Source organism: Podarcis pityusensis, assembly GCF_964106645.2.
Source record: "Podarcis pityusensis genome assembly, chromosome: 15".
NCBI lineage: Eukaryota > Metazoa > Chordata > Lepidosauria > Squamata > Lacertidae > Podarcis > Podarcis pityusensis.
The window spans coordinates 3,990,952-4,010,416 of NC_138040.1; the positions used below are offsets into that span (position 1 = coordinate 3,990,952).

Consider the following 19,465-nt stretch of genomic DNA (forward strand, 5'->3'; position numbering starts at 1 on the left):
GGAAGAAGGATGCATCTGGTGGAACACTCTGTCACAAGAGACCAGGGCCCTGCGGGACTTGACATCTTTCCGCAGGGCCTGCAAGACAGAGCTGTTCCACCAGGCCTTTGGCCAGGGCACAGCCTGACTCCCTCCCTCGGCAATCTTCGCTGAGCTCTGGCCCAATGGTTGCCAGTGGCTTGAATTAATTAATTTTATAATGAATGATTTTCGAGTGTTGTTTATACTGTACTTTTGTATTGTTGTTAGCCGCCCTGAGCCCGGCTTCGGCTGGGGAGGGCGGGATATAAATAAAATTTATTATTATTATTATCACTATATCAGGATGTTTAGCTGGTGATGCATCGTGTTATAAGGGGGAAACTGCTCCTTTTCCCTTATGAGGCATTCCAGACCCTGTATAGAGTCCTTAAGTGGGTTCCCTATCAGTAGGAGAAAATAACAGAGGCCAGCCAGAGAATATTGAGAAGCAAAGCAACTAGTAAGCCTGATCTTTATTAAACTGTTGCAACAGGGTCCTCACTCACCACATGCAGGAGGGAGGAGGAACCCAAAAACCAAGGTGTGCAAGCCCTTATATAGACTTTTGAAACTGCCCACCCTGTAGATCAAGACCACCCCCAAAAACATCATACATACATACATCACAGAAGGAGGCAGTCTCCAGCAGAAATCCTGTCACTAATTGCTTTACCTGGGCAGCCTGGGCATTCTTTTGTGATGATAAATATTTTAATTCCTGAATCCAGATCACAGGCTCACCCTACTCATACACAAATATGCCCTTAAGACAGGTAAGCAAAAGACCATGGAGAGGCTTTCCTTGCAGAGAAATATTTGAAGTCAATTTGGGAGAGTCAAAATGGCTTCAGGATTGCTGTCCTGTACTATTTCAGACAGGTGGTTTATATACTTACGTATGCGTTTGCCTTGTACATCTATGAACGTTTATTTTATATTTGGGACCTTAGAATTCTTATAACAATCGCAATGTTGAAAAGTGGATATCGCCAGTCCTAGATTTTTTGTGTGTGTGTTTGTTCTGTTTATGCATGTTGCCAATTTTTATTTAACCTGCAATGTGGATAACAGCTAGAATATACATTGGCGTGTGGTTTCACTTGCAGGTACTTGAAACCGGACGAAGACAAGAAATCCAAACACAAGACGGCAGTAAAGAAGAAAACACTCAACCCTGAATTCAATGAGGTAAAGTCACTCTGGTTTCAGGTGTTTGTTACAGGTCTATGGGAGATGGAAAGGGCCCTAGATGGAGGGACGTAGGAAAGTGACACACTCTAACCATGGGTCCACCCAGCTCAATACTTTGGTCTCCAAAGTTTCAGATTGAGGACATCCCATCCCTAGTCTTGAAGCGGTAAAGGAATCAGGTCTGGAGTGCTGCTGTGGTCAGCTTAGCAACAAGCAAAATGCCAGGCTCCACATATTTTATTTCTTCCAGGGGTATGGAACATTGGCAGGCCTTCAGATGCCACTAGACTACAACTCCCATAATCCCTGGTCATTGGCCGTGCTGGTTGCTGGGAGTTGGAGTCCAACAGGATCTGGAGGGCCACCATTTCTCTGTCAGGGCGAAGGGGGCACTGCCCCACCAACCCACATCTGCTCTCAGCGAATACCCATCTGCATACCTTCCCACTTAAAACCAGTCCAGGCGGTTGGCACTGTATGTCAGATTCCTCCTCAGCAGACAGGAAACTGGGCACCAAGTGAAAATGAGTTGGCCCTTGCTTGACACTGAACTTAAGAACATAAGAGGAGCGTGCTGGGTCAGGCCACTGGCCCGTCTAGTCCAGCATCCTGTTCTCACGCAGGAGGGAGGAGGAACCCAGAACAATGGCGCGCAAGGCCTTATATAGACATTTTGAATTCCCTGCCCTGGAGCTCAAGGCCACCCCTCCATACATCATACATACATCACAGAAGGGGTGCAACCTAAGACCATCCCCCAGATACATCATAGCTACATCACAGGAAAGGCGGTCCACAGCAGAAATCTGAGTTTATCTCGTTTGACAGGTTACCTGTTTAATGGTCACTTGATTGGATTGCCTGGGTAGCCTGGCCAGTCTTTTGTAATGATAAATACTTAGTTCCTGGGCCAGGTCACAGCCTCACACCCTAATCATATCTTATTCTTTTTTATATAAGATATTTATTAAGCTTTTTTAAAATATTACAATAAAAATGAAAAAAATAACAAAAATACAAAATAAAAATAATTAAAAACACACAGATTTTCCATTACTTATTTTCCTTTAGCTTGTTTCCCGGACCTCCTCATACCTCCCTTTTTTGTATTCCAATTCAGTTTGTTGGTTCAGCAAATCCTTACCCTCTCACCCTAATCATATCGTAAGACAGGATTGTCTTAAGACAATGGAGAGGCTTTTCCATTTTCCTTTGACCTTTTGCTCAGTTTGGGAATCAAAATGGTTTCAGGTTGGTCTTCCTGTGCTGATCTATGTATGTGCTTGGTTGGTACACTTATGAACATTTAACATATATCTAAGACCTCAAAATTCCTATCACACCAGCAACTGGTATTCAGAAGGCTTGCTGCCTCTGACCATGGAAGCAGAGCAGAGCCACCGTGGCTAGTAGGCAGCAATAGCCTTCTCCTCCATGAATTTGTCTGATCCTCTTTTCAAGCCACTTAGGTTGGTGGTCATCACTACCTCCTTGTGGGAGGGAGTTCCACAGATTAACTATGTGCTGCATGAAGAGGACTTTCTGTTCTGTGCCCTGATTCTTCCAACATTCAGCTTCATTGAATGTTCCCAAGTTTTGCGTTACGAAGGATAAAAATAAAAATAAAAATGATCCACTTTTTCAATTCCATGCGTAATTTTATAATAATAATAATAATAATAATAATAATAATAATAATAATAATTTATTATTTATACCCTGCCCATATGGCTGAGTTTCCCCAGCCACTCTGGGCGGCTCCCAATCAAGTGTTAAAAACAGTACACTGTTAAATATTAAAAACTTCTATCAGGTCGACTCTTACCTTGTCTCTAAACTAAAAAGTCCCCAACACTCTAGCGCCATCTCCTGTTTGGGCTCCCAGACTTTTGCACCATCAGCCCCACTTGGCACTACTAACCAGCGCCCCCTGCAAACTGCAATTTCTCCAGTGCACCAAGTTTGCAGCTCTGCTTCATTGAAAGAGTGCTGGACAATAAGAGCGAGAAGTTTGGAAACACGTCCTGAATGCACGTTTATCCCTTTCCGCTGCAGGAATTTTGCTACGAGATTAAGCACGGTGACTTGGCAAAGAAGACCTTAGAGGTGACGGTGTGGGACTATGACATTGGCAAATCAAACGACTTTATTGGTGAGTCTGAGGTTCCCAAGGGAGATCTGCAAAGCTTTGATAGTTTAATTGTCAAGGCACTGGACTGTTAAATGTCACCTGGATTCAGCATGACCTTTACAGCAGATTGCACAGATTCCCACTAAGTATCTTCCCACCAGGGATAGAGGGCTCAGCTCTTGTCAATTTAATTTCCCAGTGCGTGGCAATTTCACCTGTGTTTATTCTTAAACCCATTTCCATATTATTCTGTAATTTTAAAAAAAACCATACCAAAAAATATCCATACAAAAATTTGTATTTCAATACATATCTGTATGTATCTGATCACAAAATAGTATCTTAAATACAGAGTTTATTTCAATATATGCATCCCCCCCTGAAATTCATATTTTGCAACGCATTCTGGTGCAGTTCTTCTGTGCCAAGAATCTATGTTGCAAAACTTGGAGAAGTACAAAAACTGAAGAATAATTATGTCTCGGTTCCATGTTTTTAGTCCAGGAGGTGAGATTTTGGTCTGTTCCCCCATTCGCAGAATTGCAGAATTGTAGAGTTAGAAGAAGGGACGCGGGTGGCGCTGTGGGTTAAACCACTGAGCCTAGGGCTTGCCGATCAGAAGGTCGGCGGTTCGAATCCCCGCGACGGGCTGAGCTCCCGTTGCTCAGTCCCAGCTCCTGCCAACCTAGCAGTTCGAAAGCACGTCAAAGTGCAAGTAGATAAATAGGGACCGCTCCGGCGGGAAGGTAAACGGCGTTTCCATGCGCTGCTCTGGTTCGCCAGAAGTGGCTTAGTCATGCTGGCCACATGACCCGGAAGCTGTATGCCAGCTCCCTCAGCCAATAAAGCGAGATGAGCGCCGCAACCCCAGAGTCGGCCACGACTGGACCTAATGGTCAGGGGTCCCTTTAGCCTTTACCTTTACTAGAGTGAGAAGGGACCACGAGAATCATCTAGACCAACCCCAGCAGTGCAGGAATCTGCAGTTCAGGAGTTCCAACACGGGAACTGAACCCGTGGCCCTGAGATTAAGAGTCTCATACTCTGAGCTATCTCCTTCCTCCTTAGAAGAGGAAGCCCCAGCCAATATACACACAGTTTTTAGAAGGCTACAGGGGTGAACCATGATTTGGGTGAAACTGGTGGGATTAGGGGGCAGAGTTTGTGAATTTAATTAAGTGCATCCCTTTCTCTCCACCCCCTTTCCCTTTTTTAATTGCATTTTGTGAGTGAACAGATAAACAACAAAGCACAATGGCCGGTGAAAATGCAAAACAACTCACCTGTCACTGTCAGAGAGTCCAAATTCCCCGCAATACAGGAATCTTTTGCTTGAACCCACGATTCTGAGTTTAAGAGTCTCACACTCTTCTGACTGTGGTTGATTATGTTTCTCCAGCTTCCACTGCATTTAAAGGCAAGAGCTGTTTGACAATGGAGCGGACTGCCTTGGAAGCCGGTGGCCTCTTCATTTGAGGTTTTTCAGCAGAGGTTGGATGGCCGCCTGTCAATGATGATTTAGCTGCGATTCCTGCATTGCAGGGGGCTGCAACACAGGGTCCCTTCCAACTGTGCAGTTCTATGACTATATGAAATGAACAGGGTGCAATGACGTGTTGTCAGCGTAATTGATGCAGTGCGTAAGACGAACGGCGGGGAACAACAGGAAACAATGTCCCCTTACTTCTCTAGGCGTCCCTTCTATCAATGACCATTGATACAGTCATACCTCGGGTTACAGACGCTTCAGGTTGTGTTTTTTTGGGTTGCGGACTGCCGAAGTATCGGAAGTACCAGAATGGGTTACTTCTGAGTTTCAGCAGTTGCGCATGCACAGAAGCACTAAATTGCACTTTGCGCATGCGCCGACGGGCCAAATCACAACCCGTGTGTGCGCAGATGCGCCACTGCGGGTTGCGGACGCTGTGGGTTGCGGATGTGCATCCTGCACGGATCATGTTTGCAACCCAAGCTTCCACTGTATAAGAAAAAACTGCTCCTTTTCCCTTATGGGGTACCCAAGAGCCCATATAGAGTCCTCTTTTTAGGTTCTCTATCGGTAGGAGGAAATAACAGAGACCAGCCAGAGATCTTTATTAACTGTTGCAACAGGGTGCTCCCCCACATGCAGAAGGGAGGAGGAGGACCACCCAGAACAAAGGGATGCTGGCCCTTATATAGACTTTTGGAATTGTCCACCCTCAAACTCCAGAATACCCCCGAAACATCATACATACATCATAGAAGGGGTGTAGTAGCCCAGGACCACCTCCCCCAATACATCATACCTATATCACAGAAAAGGCGGTCTACAACAGAAATCCGAGTGCGTTGTTTATCTCCTGTTTGGCAAGTTACCTGATTGCATTATCTGGGTTTTGGCCACTCTTTTGTTATTATAACTACTGAATTCCTGAATCTAGATCACAGGTCACAGGCTCACACCCTGTTCATATCTTGAATGTGCCCTTAAGACAGGATTTGTGAGGAAAGACAGCTGGGACCTTAAAATTCTTTTAACACCGTGATGCAAATCCAAATTTTGTACTGATCCTTTGGGGGGATGCAGGGATGCATAAACAGCCACCTGGCTCTGCCTGCCCATTTGTCTCTCATTTGTCTCCCTCAGGTGGCGTGGTGCTTGGGATCAATGCCAAAGGGGAGCGCCTGAAGCACTGGTTTGACTGCTTAAAAAACAAGGATAAGAAGATTGAGCACTGGCACACGCTCACAAACGAGCTTCCAGGGGCCCTCCTCAGCGATTGACCTCACAGACACACCCCAGATACCTGGGAAAAGCATAGCACACAACCCCGGCCAAGAAACAACGGCTGCCTTCGGATTTCCTGTTTACTTCATGCCACGGGAGGGATCCCATGTCGGCAAGGATTGAGAGGGGGCGGGCCTTGCTTGGAAGGTCCCAGCTACAGCCAATTTGCAGGGAACTGTTTGACACTGCTGCACGCCCCCCTTAAAAAAAACCCACAACAACTTGTTATTTCCTGTTGTTTGCAAGCTTCAGTCCTACAGATTTCTCTGGGATGCCTTGAATTTACTCTTGCAGCAAGTTGGTTTTCTCTCTCTGTGTGTGTGTGTGTGTGTGTGTGTGTGTGTGTGTGTGTGTTTGGGGGGTGGGGTGGTCCAGAGGGCTGCATGCATTAGATCTGTGACTTCTTTGATATTCTGGATTCAGTCCTTGCTGCCTTGTGAACACAGTGGCAACATGAATGCACAAATATATAGTAATATAGATCTATAGATACATGGGTTAGGGGTTTTCCCTCTTCCTCTTTTCATTTGGTTTTTTTGTAATATGTAACTGATGCAAAGTGTTTTGTTGAATCTCCGAATTAAGAGATACTCGGTGACATCTCTAGCTGTTGTCTGTCCTCGGTGTATGGGAGGGAGACTGGGGGTGGGGGTGGGCAGAGGGTGGTTAGTTTTCAGTTTTGCTCTGAAGTATTTCAGCCGTCCTGCTAGATAAGCGGTGAAGAAGCTGTGGCCCTCAAGATGCTTTTGGATTCCAACTCCCATCGCTCCCCAGACCACTGGCCATGCTGGGAGCTAAAAGTGTAGGAGGCTGCCTTATACCCAGACTGTTGGTCCATTCCGCTCAGTATTGTCTGCACGGACTGGCAGGGGGTTTCCTGCAGGGAGTCTTTTCCCCCAGCCCTATCATTGGGGATTGAACCTAGGGGACATCTCCCCGATAAGCAGATGCTCTGGGAGTTGGAGCGCAACGTCTCGAGGGCTGCAGCTTCCATGCCGCTGTGTTTGACAATCTGCTCAAAACATAAACGGTCAACCCACAACACAAAGGGCTGTGTCACTCACCTGAGGCAACCGCTACCTTCTTTAACCCTCATCTTCCTCGGCCTCTTCCCTGTTAAGAGAAAACGAGAGAGGCCGCTGAAGAATTGCCAAAGGCTTCTCGCTGGTTTTCAGAGAATTATCCAAGCAGGGAGATCAGAGGCCTGACTTTTGTGCAGCTAACACACCTGAGAAACTGGATGCCTTCCTTGTTTGGCTACTACAGTTCTCTGGCATCAAACAACACACTCTCTCTCAGCAACTCACCAGAGTCTTTTGCAAGACAGAAGTTTAGGGCAGATCCTTCTGGAGCTCGGAGACCGCAAAGGGTTTTCATTCGAGCTGGGAAGTCCAGCCTGCAGCTGAATTCAAAGACCAGCGTTGACTTCCATAAGTGTCAATACATGTCAAAAAACCCCAGGTCTGCTGGGCTTCTTCAAAAAAAGAATTATTCTTCTGTTAGCACAATATAGACTCTCTAGTTAAAAGAGAATAGAATTATTCTCTGTATCAGTTTTATGCTTTCTTTCATGTGCAAACGTCTTTTTTGAGGGTGGGTAGGTTCTGAGTTGTTTTCATGTAAAGTCATTGCAGAAGACCATCAAACTCATATCTCATGGCTTGTATCCAAAAGTAGTCATAATTAGGGACGGAGGAGAAATTCGGTTCCGTTCAAATTTTACGGAGATTCTCTCTGATCCGCGCTTTCAGAAACAATATGCAAACTGAAATGCAGCTGTCCTTCGAAATTCACAGTTCTCTGAATTTCACAACGCAGTTCTCCAATCAAATAATATGTATATTAGGAAAATGCGTGCACAGCACCGCATATGTTAGTGAAAATAAGTTATAAAATGTGTTTATCAGGCAAAATTGCATACAAAAACATGTATGTTAGGGAAGAATTTGCACTAAGATGCTGGTGAATTTTCCTGCAGACTTTTTTTTAAAATAAATAAATAAATTGCAAACTGATGCAGTAATCTGGAGAAGCAAAGACTCCAAGAAAGAGAAACAGAAATTAACAGACCCAGTCATCCCTAGTCCTGCTCAGAGTAGGTCCATTGAAATCACAGCTACTGTAGGTCTACTCAATTCAATGGTCCTACACTGAGTAGATAGTTGGAGACAACCCAATGCCTTTATGGATCCTGGGAGATTAGTTTACAGATTTAGCACCATTTGTAAGAAGTTATTTGCATACTAATCCACAAAAACTTATGCTTTTCAGATGTCGCTCCCATGGGCAAGACTCATGTACTTGGGAAACAGGAAGTGCAAAAAGCACTTCCTGCCATCATGGTTTAAAACTACTGTTGTTTGTGGATCAAATAAGCCAAATGCTGATTGCAGACAAAATCTCTCTGCAACATTTTGTATTCCAGGGGAAGCCTTGCCAATTTTCCTTAACACCTCCGTCCTGCACTTGTTACCCAACTAGGTATATTTCATTTTGCACAAGGAAAGATGTTTTCTGCAATCAGCTGGATTCTTCCATTAAAAATGGCTTCTCCGCCTCCCCAGCCACAAACAATGCTTTAATAACTGCCACATCCAGGAAATCACCATTCACGGAGTCATTTTCAGCCTCAAGCTCTTTTAGCGGACAGTGAACAAAATTGTGGCCAATTTTCATCAGGTGGTTCTGCAGAGATCATTTTCTGTTGTGTTCCAGAAAGCACTTGAAAAGGCAATATCTGGCACTTTGAATCGATGAGCTGTTTGGAGAAAGCGTTTCAGAGGCACATTCAGATACCTCTCGTGTGTTTTCCCATCGTTGCTTATTGCCGTTGGGAAAAAGCAGAAAAGGGGCATTTGCAGACAGCTGCCTGTTGTAGACTTTGCATCGCAGTCCCCTGTTTAAACAAAAGAAAGCATTTTCACATACACACACCCAAGGCTTTCAGGGACGTTTTTCACACTGTCTGCATCATCAACGTGACTCTTCCGCATAGGGCAAAATAAATATTTCCACCACACTTCTATGGTGATGGTGTGCCGGATAACTTCCCTCCACAGAATATTTTTCCTAGGTACAGAAACAACATCACTTGTAAAGAGGCCCATGGAACAGCCAAGTTGTATGCCTTTAAAAAAAAAAAAAAATCTCAAAGATAAGCTGTTTTCAGTGTCTCAATATGATCACACGCACCTTCCTGCTGATTTCCGTGGGTACATGATCCTTTTCGTTTTCTATCAAAAGCCTTTTTTTACCTGGACTCTGTACATATGTAAATTAAAATATATATTATACGGTATATATAAATATATATAAATATATATATATATATATTTAAAACAAAAACTACTGCATGTCAAGTTAGTGGTTGTCATGCAAAAGACTTGTTAGATGTTTGATACCAATGTTTTGCTACAGTGAGTTGGCCGCAGAAACATGTCCTCTGGGCTGCTTCCCCACAGATCAATTTTGTATTTCAGTATTACTATATGTACTTTTTGGTCAGATTTGTTTAATCTTTATAAATAGAACCGCAAATGAATAATAAAAAAAAAGATGGAAAAGTTTCATTTTGGAAGTTGAATGATTTGATTGCATTTCTGTGCCATTTCGCATTCAAATGAATCCCAAAGCGGCTCACAAACAATAAATAACATGACAGAGCGTCACAAGGGCAGCATAAATCACATCATATAATTAACAAACCATCAGTAAAACAATCACAATCTATTAAGTACTGTTAGCAAACCAGCAGCTAAAGAATAAGCGAAACATCACAATTACAGCGTGAGTCAGATGATTGACAAATCAATAAGGCATTCATACTCTACAAGGCAATATTTAAAAAATAACAACTAAAAAATAAGTTGGACAATATGAAGTTCACACACACTTCCCCAGCGATTCATAATCTTTCACCCTGTTCAGTTCCTTAAAATATACATGCACATCCATCAAGCCAGAGGACCTTGATCTAACAGAAACACCTGCAACAGAGCTATACTTAAACTTGTTAGTTAACTTAAACCCAGGTCCCATCTTATAAACTAAGCGTGCAACCCTATAGCTTGCTTACTTTTTGAAGTAAAAGAAGGCTGCTTTTTTTCCAGTTGGAACTCACCAGAACTCACCACCTCTCAGGTGGTCACTGCTGCCATTATAAGAGAACGAGGGAGGTGTCCATGGTGAGTCGGGGTACCTCTTTTTCTAGAAAAATAGCGCTGAGTGAGAATTAAAGGTAAAGGGACCCCTGACCATTAGGTCCAGTCATGGCCAACTCTGGGGTTGTGACACTCATCTCGCTCTATAGGCCGAGGGAGCCAGCGTTTGTCCACAGACAGCCTCCAGGTCATGTGGCCAGCATGACTAAGCCGCTTCTGGCGAACCAGAGCAGCGCATGGATACGCCGTTTACCTTCCCGCCAGAGCGGTACCTATTTATCTACTTGCACTTTGACATGCTTTCGAACTGCTAGGTTGGCAGGAGCAGGGACCGAGCAACGGGAGCTCACCCCGTTACGGGGATTCGAACCACCGACCTTCTGATCGGCAAGCCCTAGGCTCTGTGGTTTAACCCACAGCGCCACCCATGTGTGTTGTATTGGGGGTGGACTTGTTCAGCTGAGTTATTTTCTAGGTGAGTTTCCGGGGCAGACGAGTCAGTGGTGGGTGGGACTATAAACAGAAGTGGGTGGAGTAAGGATTGTGAATTTTACCACACATTCTCTATCCCCCATTCAAACAAGCAAAGGGCATTATTGGAGTTCAAGGATATAGCCAAGTGAGGCCAAAAAAATCAAGAAGGATGCAAAGCAGGACCTGTGAGGTATGGTCCAGGGAGGGTTCTGAGGGCCAGAGATGCTTGGAGGGCCACAATTGCCTCGCCTGGTTCACACACACACACACACACACACACTTCAGCCATTTAAACTAAGCATCGAAACACTGAGCCAGCATAAAAGAAAATCCCACTCAGTTAAATGGAGCAGCTTCTTGACAGTCGTACATAAGCAGCTATAGAACTTCATCTCCTTTTTGGATGGTGAGCTGATTATTGAGACATGGACTTAAGAAAGCTTAAGGTGCCTTAATGCCCAGGATCAGCTCCAAATTCCTAACACACCTGTGGGCTTATAAAGGGGGCAAGCAGCCCTTCGAGGGAGTCGATTGCATGCTCAGCCTCTCCCGATCTCCGTCCCCAATAGAAGAAATGCAAGTTTCAAACGCTTCATGGGTTGAGGTGAGAAACAGGACCCCAGGCCCTTTTGAGGGGCCTCAATGGCCCTACGTGGCCCCACAGAGCACCTACATATCAGTGGCTGTCCTCATGGGGCTGGTGGTCATCTCGGCCACCTTGGTGAATGGCTTGGTGATTGTGGTCTCTGTCCAGTTCAAGAAGCTCCGCTCTCCTTTGAACTACGTCCTGGTGAACCTGGCCGTGGCTGATCTCTTGGTCACCTTATTTGGGAGCACCATCAGCTTCGTAAACAATGCCCACGGCTTCTTTATCTTTGGCCAGGCGACCTGCGAATTTGAAGGCTTCATGGTCTCCTTAACAGGTAGGGAGATGACCCTGGTGGCCCTTTGGTTTCCTTTGAAAAGCAGTTATCAGACCTTGCATTTACCGTTTTTTTCGCTCCATAAGACGCACCTAGTTTTTAGAGGATGAAAACAAGAAAAAAAATATTTTGAATGAAACAGTGGATGTATGATTTTTGTGGTTCTTGCTGTGGCCACAGACATGTGATCTGATGGTGAATTTGAGGTGACCCAATGCAAAAATCCTGAGGATCCATGGGCTTTTACCTCCCCCCTCCCAGGCAGCCTCTGCTAGTGTCCCTTATCTCTCTTCCAATCCCACTGATCAGCTGTTTCGTTTCAACACGCCCTTCCCTCTTGTTTGCCTTAGTGTCTTTTCCTTAGCTGGAGCAGTTTTTTGCTCCTCCTTTTCTTCTAATTTCTCTCCTTATTGCTTTAGCCTTCCTGTTTCCCCCTTTGCAAGTTTGCTGTCTTTACCTCCCCACTCCCAGGCAGCCTCCTTTATCTCTAGCGTCCCTTATCTCTCTCCCTGATCGGCAAACGATCAGCGGCTTTGTTTCAACACCCACTTCCCTCTTTCAAAAAAAAAAAAAAAAGCATGATCTGCTTTTTACCCCTGGGCAATTCGGCTCCAGGGACCATGCATTCGCTCCATAAGACGCACAGACATTTCCCCTTACTTTTTAGGAAGAAAAAAGTGTGTCTTATGGAGCGAAAAATACGGTATACGCTACTGTTGGAGCATTCGGAGCGCACTGTGCATCGCACATCTCCATAATCTGCACAACAGTTGCATTTTCATGCCAGTGTTATGGTACTCATATTGCAGGTTGGTTGGGTGGGAAGGGATGCCTGAAGCAGAGGAAGTCAGAGTTGGCCTACAAACACAATGGGATATCGGGAAGGGCCCAACTTAGAAGTGGAACATCTGCTTTTCATGCAGAAGGCTCCGGGTTCAATCCCTGGCATCTCCAGGAAAAGTTAGGAATTTTACCCTTTCTGAAATCCTAGAGGGAGCTGCTGCCAGCGAGTGTGATCAATACTGAGTTAGATGGGTTCAAGGAAGAGGGATCAAGCTGCCATCCAGGAAGGCAGCTTCCTAACATTCCTCTTTAAACCAGCCCTTAATTCAGAACCCCAAGGACTGGAACCCTGCTTCATATTTAGAAGACCTTTGTGACTCTGTGGCAGAAGGTCCCAGGGTTAATCCCCAATGGCATCTCCAGTTGGGGCTGGGGGAGAATGCTGTCTGAAACCCTGGCAAGCTGCTGCCAGTCAGGGTAGACAATACTGAACTAGATGGACCAGCTGTCTGATTCAGTATAAAGCATTTTTTTTTATTTTTCGAAACCTTAGCAACCTTGATTTTTTAAAAATAATAATAATTTTTTGTTATTTATACCCCACCCATCTGGCTGGGCTTCCCCAGCAACTCTGGGCGGCTTCCAAAAAAATATTAAAATACTGTAATACATCAAACATTATGGATGTAGCGCCATAGTTTCCCATGAGTAAATGCCCTTTTTTTGCTGCTATCTGATCATTTAGAAAACTCTAGCCATTTTTCCCCTTCATGGATCACTGCTTTGTAAGGAAATCAGCCTTGAGTGCTCACTGGAAGGACAGATCCTGAAGCTGAGACTCCAATACTTTGGCCACCTCATGAGAAGAGAAGACTCCCTGGAAAAGACCCTGATGTTGGGAAAGATGGAGGGCACAAGGAGAAGGGGACGACAGGGGATGAGATGGTTGGACAGTGTTCTCGAAGCTACCAGCATGAGTTTGACCAAACTGTGGGAGGCAGTGGAAGACAGGAGTGCCTGGCGTGCTCTGGTCCAGAGGGTCACGAAGAGTCGGACACGACTAAACAACAAGAAGCCATTTTTGAGATTGTGCTCTAGTTATTCCCCTTCTCTGTGGTCAACCTCTCCTCTCTAGCCCTTCTTTTTCCAACTAGCATAGGCTGGTCCATTAGGGAAAATAGGGCACTGCCTCATCCCCCTCATTCTCAGCTCAGCCAACCCCAACCTCTCTGCCATCTTACTTACAACCAGCCCAGAGGGTGGCACTGCCCATCAGCTCCCTCCTCCTCCTTAGTCTCAGAGTTGCCCTTGCAGAGAGGAGGAGGATGGGAACAAAACTTGAATTGCTTGGCTATGGCACCACCTGCTGTTGGGCTCCCTGCCTGTTGCCCTACCATTTCCAATGGACACCAGTCAACTCTGAGTTTATGTTATGAATAAAACCTGCATTTTTCAAAGGAAACGCGCAAAAGCTGTGCCCGCTATGTTTGGCTCTGTTCATCCCTGAGCTCTTCTTGAGGATGGGACTACGTGGGGCTACCTTTGAAGGTGGCCCGGAAACTACAACTAATCCAGAACGCGGCAGCCAGACTGGTGACTGGGAGCGGCCACCGAGACCATATAACACCGGTCTTGAAAGACCTACATTGGCTCCCAGTACGTTTCCGAGCACAATTCAAAGTGTTGGTGCTGACCTTTAAAGCCCTAAACGGCCTCGGTCCAGTATATCTGAAGGAGCGTCTCCACCCCCATCGTTTTACCCGGACACTGAGGTCCAGCACCGAACGCCTTCTGGCGGTTCCCTCCCTGCGAGAAGCCAAGTTACAGGGAACCAGGCAGAGGGCCTTCTCAGTAGTGGCACCCGCCCTGTGGAATGCCCTCCCACCAGATGTCAAAGAGAACAATAACTACCAGACTTTTAGAAGACATCTGAAGGCAGCCCTGTTTAGGGAAGCTTTTAATGTTTGATGTATTACAGTATTTTAATATTTTCTGGAAGCCGCCCAGAGTGGCTGGGGAAGCCCAGCCAGATGTGCGTGGTATAAATATATTATTATTATTATTATTATTATTATTATTATTATTATTAGACGTGTTCTCTGTTGCTCTAGAAGGCATGACTAGAACCAAGGTGGAAGCAGATATCGGCTAAAACTTTGGAGACACTGCCTGATGGGAGGAGCAGCATAACAGGGGAGCTGAACTGTCCCAGGAGCTGGTGGTGAACTCTCTACAGCTGGAGGTCTTTCAGCAGAGTTGGGCCAGCTACCTGCCAGGGATGCTGCAGGTGCCAGACTCCTGCACTGAATAGGGCTTGGACTGTATGGCCGCTGAGACATCCCCCCCAACCCTAAAATTCTAGGTTCATCTCTTCTTCTTTTTTCCAGGGATTGTGGGTCTTTGGTCCTTGGCGATCCTGGCCTTTGAGAGGTATCTTGTGATCTGCAAACCAGTGGGCGATTTCCGCTTCCAGAAAAGGCATGCCGTGCTTGGTTGTGCTTTCACTTGGGGGTGGTCGTTCGTCTGGACGGTCCCACCACTCCTCGGCTGGAGCAGCTACGTCCCTGAAGGTTTGTTGACAGGGGACTTTAGGAAGCCGCCGCCTTATGCCGTCTCAGACTGTTTGACCATCTAGCCCTGATCTTTTATATATATATATATATATATATATATATATATATATATATATATAATTTTATTAAGTTTTCCATTTTTATCATATTCACATACCCTACAATACAGTACAAACACTCAAGAGTTTTCTCCCTTCCTCGAACCCTAGGCTTGAGAACATCCTGCGGCCCCAACTGGTACAGCGGAGGAAGCAGCAACAACAGCTACATCATGACTTTGTTCGTGACCTGCTTTGCAATGCCTCTCAGCACAATCCTCTTCTCCTACGCCAGCTTGCTGATGACGCTGCGAACCGTGAGTACCGGGCAGAGTTGTGCTCGTGCGTGCCCTGTGCTGCTTCGAGCGCATCGCTGTAGATGGCCGGGGGCAGCTAGCGGTCCCTCGACGCTTTCCTGATCCTTCCCGCAGGTGGCGGCTCAGCAGAAAGAGCAGGAGACAACTCAGAGGGCCGAGAGGGAGGTGACGCGAATGGTTGTCGCCATGGTGGCTGCCTTCCTCGTCTGCTGGCTGCCCTACGCCAGTTTCGCCATGGTGGTCGCCACCCATAAGGACCTCGCCATACGGCCAGCACTCGCTTCCCTGCCGTCATATTTTTCCAAGACGGCGACAGTGTACAACCCCATCATCTATGTCTTCATGAACAAGCAGGTAAGCACCCAAGGAGAAATTAAATGATTGTGGGGAGGGCCATTTATTAGCCAGACTCATTTGTGGTCCTTTTTAAGGGCAATTCTGTAGACTGGAAAACATCTATGCACTGTGAGTCAATCAACCCATCTCTTTATCATGGTCAAGGACTAGTATTCAGCACCCTGTAAGTCATCACAGAGGGCTTCTTCCATGGCAGCGGACTACGTATGTCAGGGTTGGGGAACTTTTCTCAGGCTCAGAGCCAAACTAGCTCATAAGGAACCTTCCAGGTCTGCCTTCCAGTAATAGTAGTAGTAGTAGTAATTTATTTGTACCCTGCCCATCTGACTGGGTTGCCCTGGGCACTCTGGGCAGCTTCCAGCACACACAAAACATAAAAAAAATTAAACACAAAAACTTCCCTATACAGGCCCGCCTTCAGATGTCTGCAAAGGTTGTATAGTCACTCATCTCCACAGGGTGGGCACCACTGCTGAGAAGGCCCTCTCCCAATGGTAGGTGGTAAACAAAGGTAAAGGAACCCCTGACCATGAGGTCCAGTCGTGGCCGACTCTGGGGTTGCGGCGCTCATCTCGCTTTATTGGCCGAGGGAGCCGGCGTACAGCTTCCGGGTCATGTGGCCAGCATGACTAAGCCGCTTCTGGCGAAACCAGAGCAGCACATGGAAACGCCACTTACCTTCCTGCCGGAGCGGTACCTATTTATCTACTTGCACTTTGACGTGCTTTCGAACTGCTAGGTTGGCAGGAGCAGGGACCGAGCAACGGGAGCTCACCCTGTTGCAGGGATTCAAACCGCCAACCATCTGATCGGCAAGTTCTAGGCTCTGTGGTTTAACCCACAGTGCCACCCGGTCCCCATAATGGTATGTGGGGACAGAGGCAAAAGTGGGCAGAACAATGGATGCAGCTCTTACCTTTCTGTACTGTAGGGCTACATTACAAGTTTAATTCTGAGGTTCCCATGTGCCCTTTTTTTTTTTTTTTTGGAGAAATATGGAGGAACCTGAATTGTGATGGATTTCAGGATGTTCAAATTAAGAACATCCAAATTTTCATTTAACCAAATTTCTCCTCCATCTTTACGCACTGCAACAAACTGCTCATTTGGACCCACCCTGGTTCTGCAGGCAAACACGATGGTGACCCTGTCAATTCTCCCTTCCCGCCTTCAGTTCCGCAGTTGCCTCCTCTACACGATGAGCTGTGGCCACAGACCATTATCTTCCCAGGACACGACACCGGCTGGGATCAGCCTCCCAGGCCACCTCACCACCTCAGCTTCTGAAGGAAGCAGGAATCAAGTGTCACCTTCCTAACGATGCAGAAGAGCAGGACCTGCCGCCACCGCCGCCTTTGAACGTGGCTCTCGTTTCCGTTCTCTAAGTTGCCTTGTTAAAAGTGCAAAATCTGGGAAATGGAATCCCACAGAAGTCAGTACCTTTTATTAGAGGCACATCTGATGGATAGAGACAAATCTGTGAACTTGTTGGTGCCATGTCTTTTCTTCCTGCCCAGCTTGTATCCTAAACTTTGCCCGTTTATAAACGTGAATTGGGCCCAGAAACTAATTGGCAGCCAGTGCAGTTGGGTCAGGATAGGTGCAATATGCTCAAACTGCCTTGCTCCTCTCAAATAATCCTAGTAAGTGTAGCTTAGCTATCACAGAGCTACAGTTCCCAGTACCCTTAGGTTCCTAGGATCCTTGGGGGGGGGGGGGAGTCGTGTGCATGAAATGTGCTTTAGATATATGGTGCACACGTGATTTATGTTAGAACAACAACAAAAGCCTCCAGGGGTTGCTGGTCTTTTAACTCCCATCAGCCCCAGCCAACATGGTCAACAGATGAGTCACAGTCCAGCAAGATCTGGAGGGCCACAGGTTTGCAGCCCCAATCTCAGAAGATGAAGCTGCCCGTTGGAAAAGCTCCAACTCTTTTCTCTGGCAGGCCAGTTAATCTTGCTACTAACACAACTGCTCCGCACACCTGTCCTTTTTCATCTTCTTCTGGCCACACTGCTGGGACCAGGAGTCGTGAACCCAATTTAACAGCCAACTGCATGATTTGCATTTTCTCCAACTGCTCTTGGGAAGAGATAAGTGTGTGTGTGTGTAAGTGAGTGAGAGAGCGCTGCCCATATAAAGACTCCCATCTTATCAGCACACCAGAGGAAAGGAAGAAATGAAAAACCGTCCGGTTCCTTTCGACCCTCTCAAGCCTTACTTACGCCATCAAAATATCTTGCACCTGAAATAAAATGTATTGCCCCTTTATTTTTGTTAGGTTAGGTTGTTGTCGTGTATGTGGTTTTTTTTGTTTTTTTAATTGCTTGGAAGTTATTTTTAACAGTGGTTACCCAGGGCGGAAGAGAAAAGCGGAGTGAAATAAATAAATAAGAAAATCAAAGCGAATCACTTTGCTTGAAGGGGCGTGGAAAACGTGTGGATTAAACATCTTTATTTAGCACAAAACAGACTGATGCCAGGATCCAAAGGCCTGTGTGCCAAGGTACTGCAGATACAGAGAGGGGTTGCCAACTTCCCTTTCTGGCTGCAGCTCCTGCAACCAACATAGACAGCAAGCACCATTAAGAGGCATTGCCTCTTGTAAGCGAAGGGACTGCTGCAATGCACTCTGTGTGGGGCTTCCCTTGTGCTTGATCCAGAACCCATTGTTTGTGCAGAATGCTGCACCGCAATTGCTGGCAGGAGTGAGACCCTGTCAGCGTGGAACACTTTGCCTCAGAGGCCCGCACAGCTTGCTGATTTGCCACCAGGCCAAGGTGTTGTTTTTAGTACATATAAATTCCTGAACAACTTGGGACCAGTTTACCTGGGGGATCAGTTCACCCAATATGCCCCCTCGACTGCCCTGCTCTCTGGAATGGGTACTGCAACACGCGCCACATAACACTCATTCTGCATTTGTAACAAATCAGTCTTTGAAACTTGAACCTCCCTTCCTATTGATATTGACATCAAAAAGCATTTTTGTTTAGGCAAGCCTGTTCAGACATGTAGAATGTTGACACATGTTGTAAACTGGTTTCCAGCTTTTAATTGATTTCAATTAGTTTTAAAATGCTTTGAATAATTGTTTTTAACTGTATTTTTTGCTGATAATTTAATTCATTCATTTTTGTAAACTGCTTTGAGGCTGAGGTTGTTATGAAATCAAGGGGTGTATAAATTTTATGAAATGAAGTACTTATAAAAACTGCAGCCCATAAGCACCGCCTGAAGAGGCATGCTCTCAACGGGGAATGCCTGCTCTAAGATGTCATCTGATGCAACAGACTCGTCATCTGAGTTTTGTTTTTGCTGCAGAACCATTGCTTCTACTCACACGCAAACATACGCAGACTGAATAGTCGACTGATGGATCAACTGTCACTCATGACTGATGAACCATTTATTCAATTGGGTGGCAGCCCTAAAATCTGTGGTGTGATTCCAACTTTGAAAAATACCATATTTTTTGCTCTATAAGACTCACTTTTTCCCTCCTAAAAAGTAAGGGGAAATGTGTGTGCATCTTATGGAGCGAATGCAGGCTGCGCAGCTATCCCAGAAGCCAGAACAGCAAGAGGGATCGCTGCTTTCGCTGCGCAGCGATCCCTCTTGCTGTTCTGGCTTCTGGGATTCAGAATATTTTTTTTCTTGTTTTTCTCCTCCAAAAACTAGGTGAGTCTTATGGTCTGGTGTGTCTTATAGAGCGAAAAATATG

At 45.9% G+C, this 19,465-nt stretch overlaps 2 protein-coding genes across 2 annotated transcripts in view; both read left to right on the forward strand.

The window, feature by feature from the left end:
* DOC2B (double C2 domain beta) overlaps positions 1-9,682 on the forward strand; it is a 134,114-nt gene extending 124,432 nt beyond the window's left edge. Inside the window, exons 7-9 of the mRNA XM_080983136.1 lie at positions 1,128-1,209; positions 3,268-3,364; positions 5,973-9,682. Of these exons, the coding sequence (XP_080839262.1) occupies positions 1,128-1,209; positions 3,268-3,364; positions 5,973-6,109 (316 nt within the window). The 3' untranslated portion in view covers positions 6,110-9,682. The remainder of the gene's footprint in view (positions 1-1,127; positions 1,210-3,267; positions 3,365-5,972) is intronic.
* Positions 9,683-9,749: 67 nt separating this feature from the next.
* Positions 9,750-16,064, forward strand: LOC308464134 (pinopsin-like). The gene is made up of 4 exons (XM_080983315.1): positions 9,750-11,670; positions 14,841-15,023; positions 15,236-15,381; positions 15,496-16,064. The coding sequence occupies exons 1-4, from the start codon at positions 11,202-11,204 to the stop codon at positions 15,760-15,762; spliced, it is 1,065 nt and encodes a 354-aa protein (XP_080839441.1). The 5' UTR covers positions 9,750-11,201; the 3' UTR covers positions 15,763-16,064.
* Positions 16,065-19,465: the final 3,401 nt, after the last annotated feature.

Coding starts and splice junctions, on each gene's coding strand:
- LOC308464134 (XM_080983315.1), top strand. CDS start 11,202: ATGCCCAGGATCAGCTCCAAATTCCTAACACACCTGTGGGCTTATAAA. Junction 11,671..14,840: donor CTTCATGGTCTCCTTAACAG/GTAGGGAGATGA, acceptor TCTTTTTTCCAG/GGATTGTGGGTCTTTGGTCC. Junction 15,024..15,235: donor GAGCAGCTACGTCCCTGAAG/GTTTGTTGACAG, acceptor CTCGAACCCTAG/GCTTGAGAACATCCTGCGGC.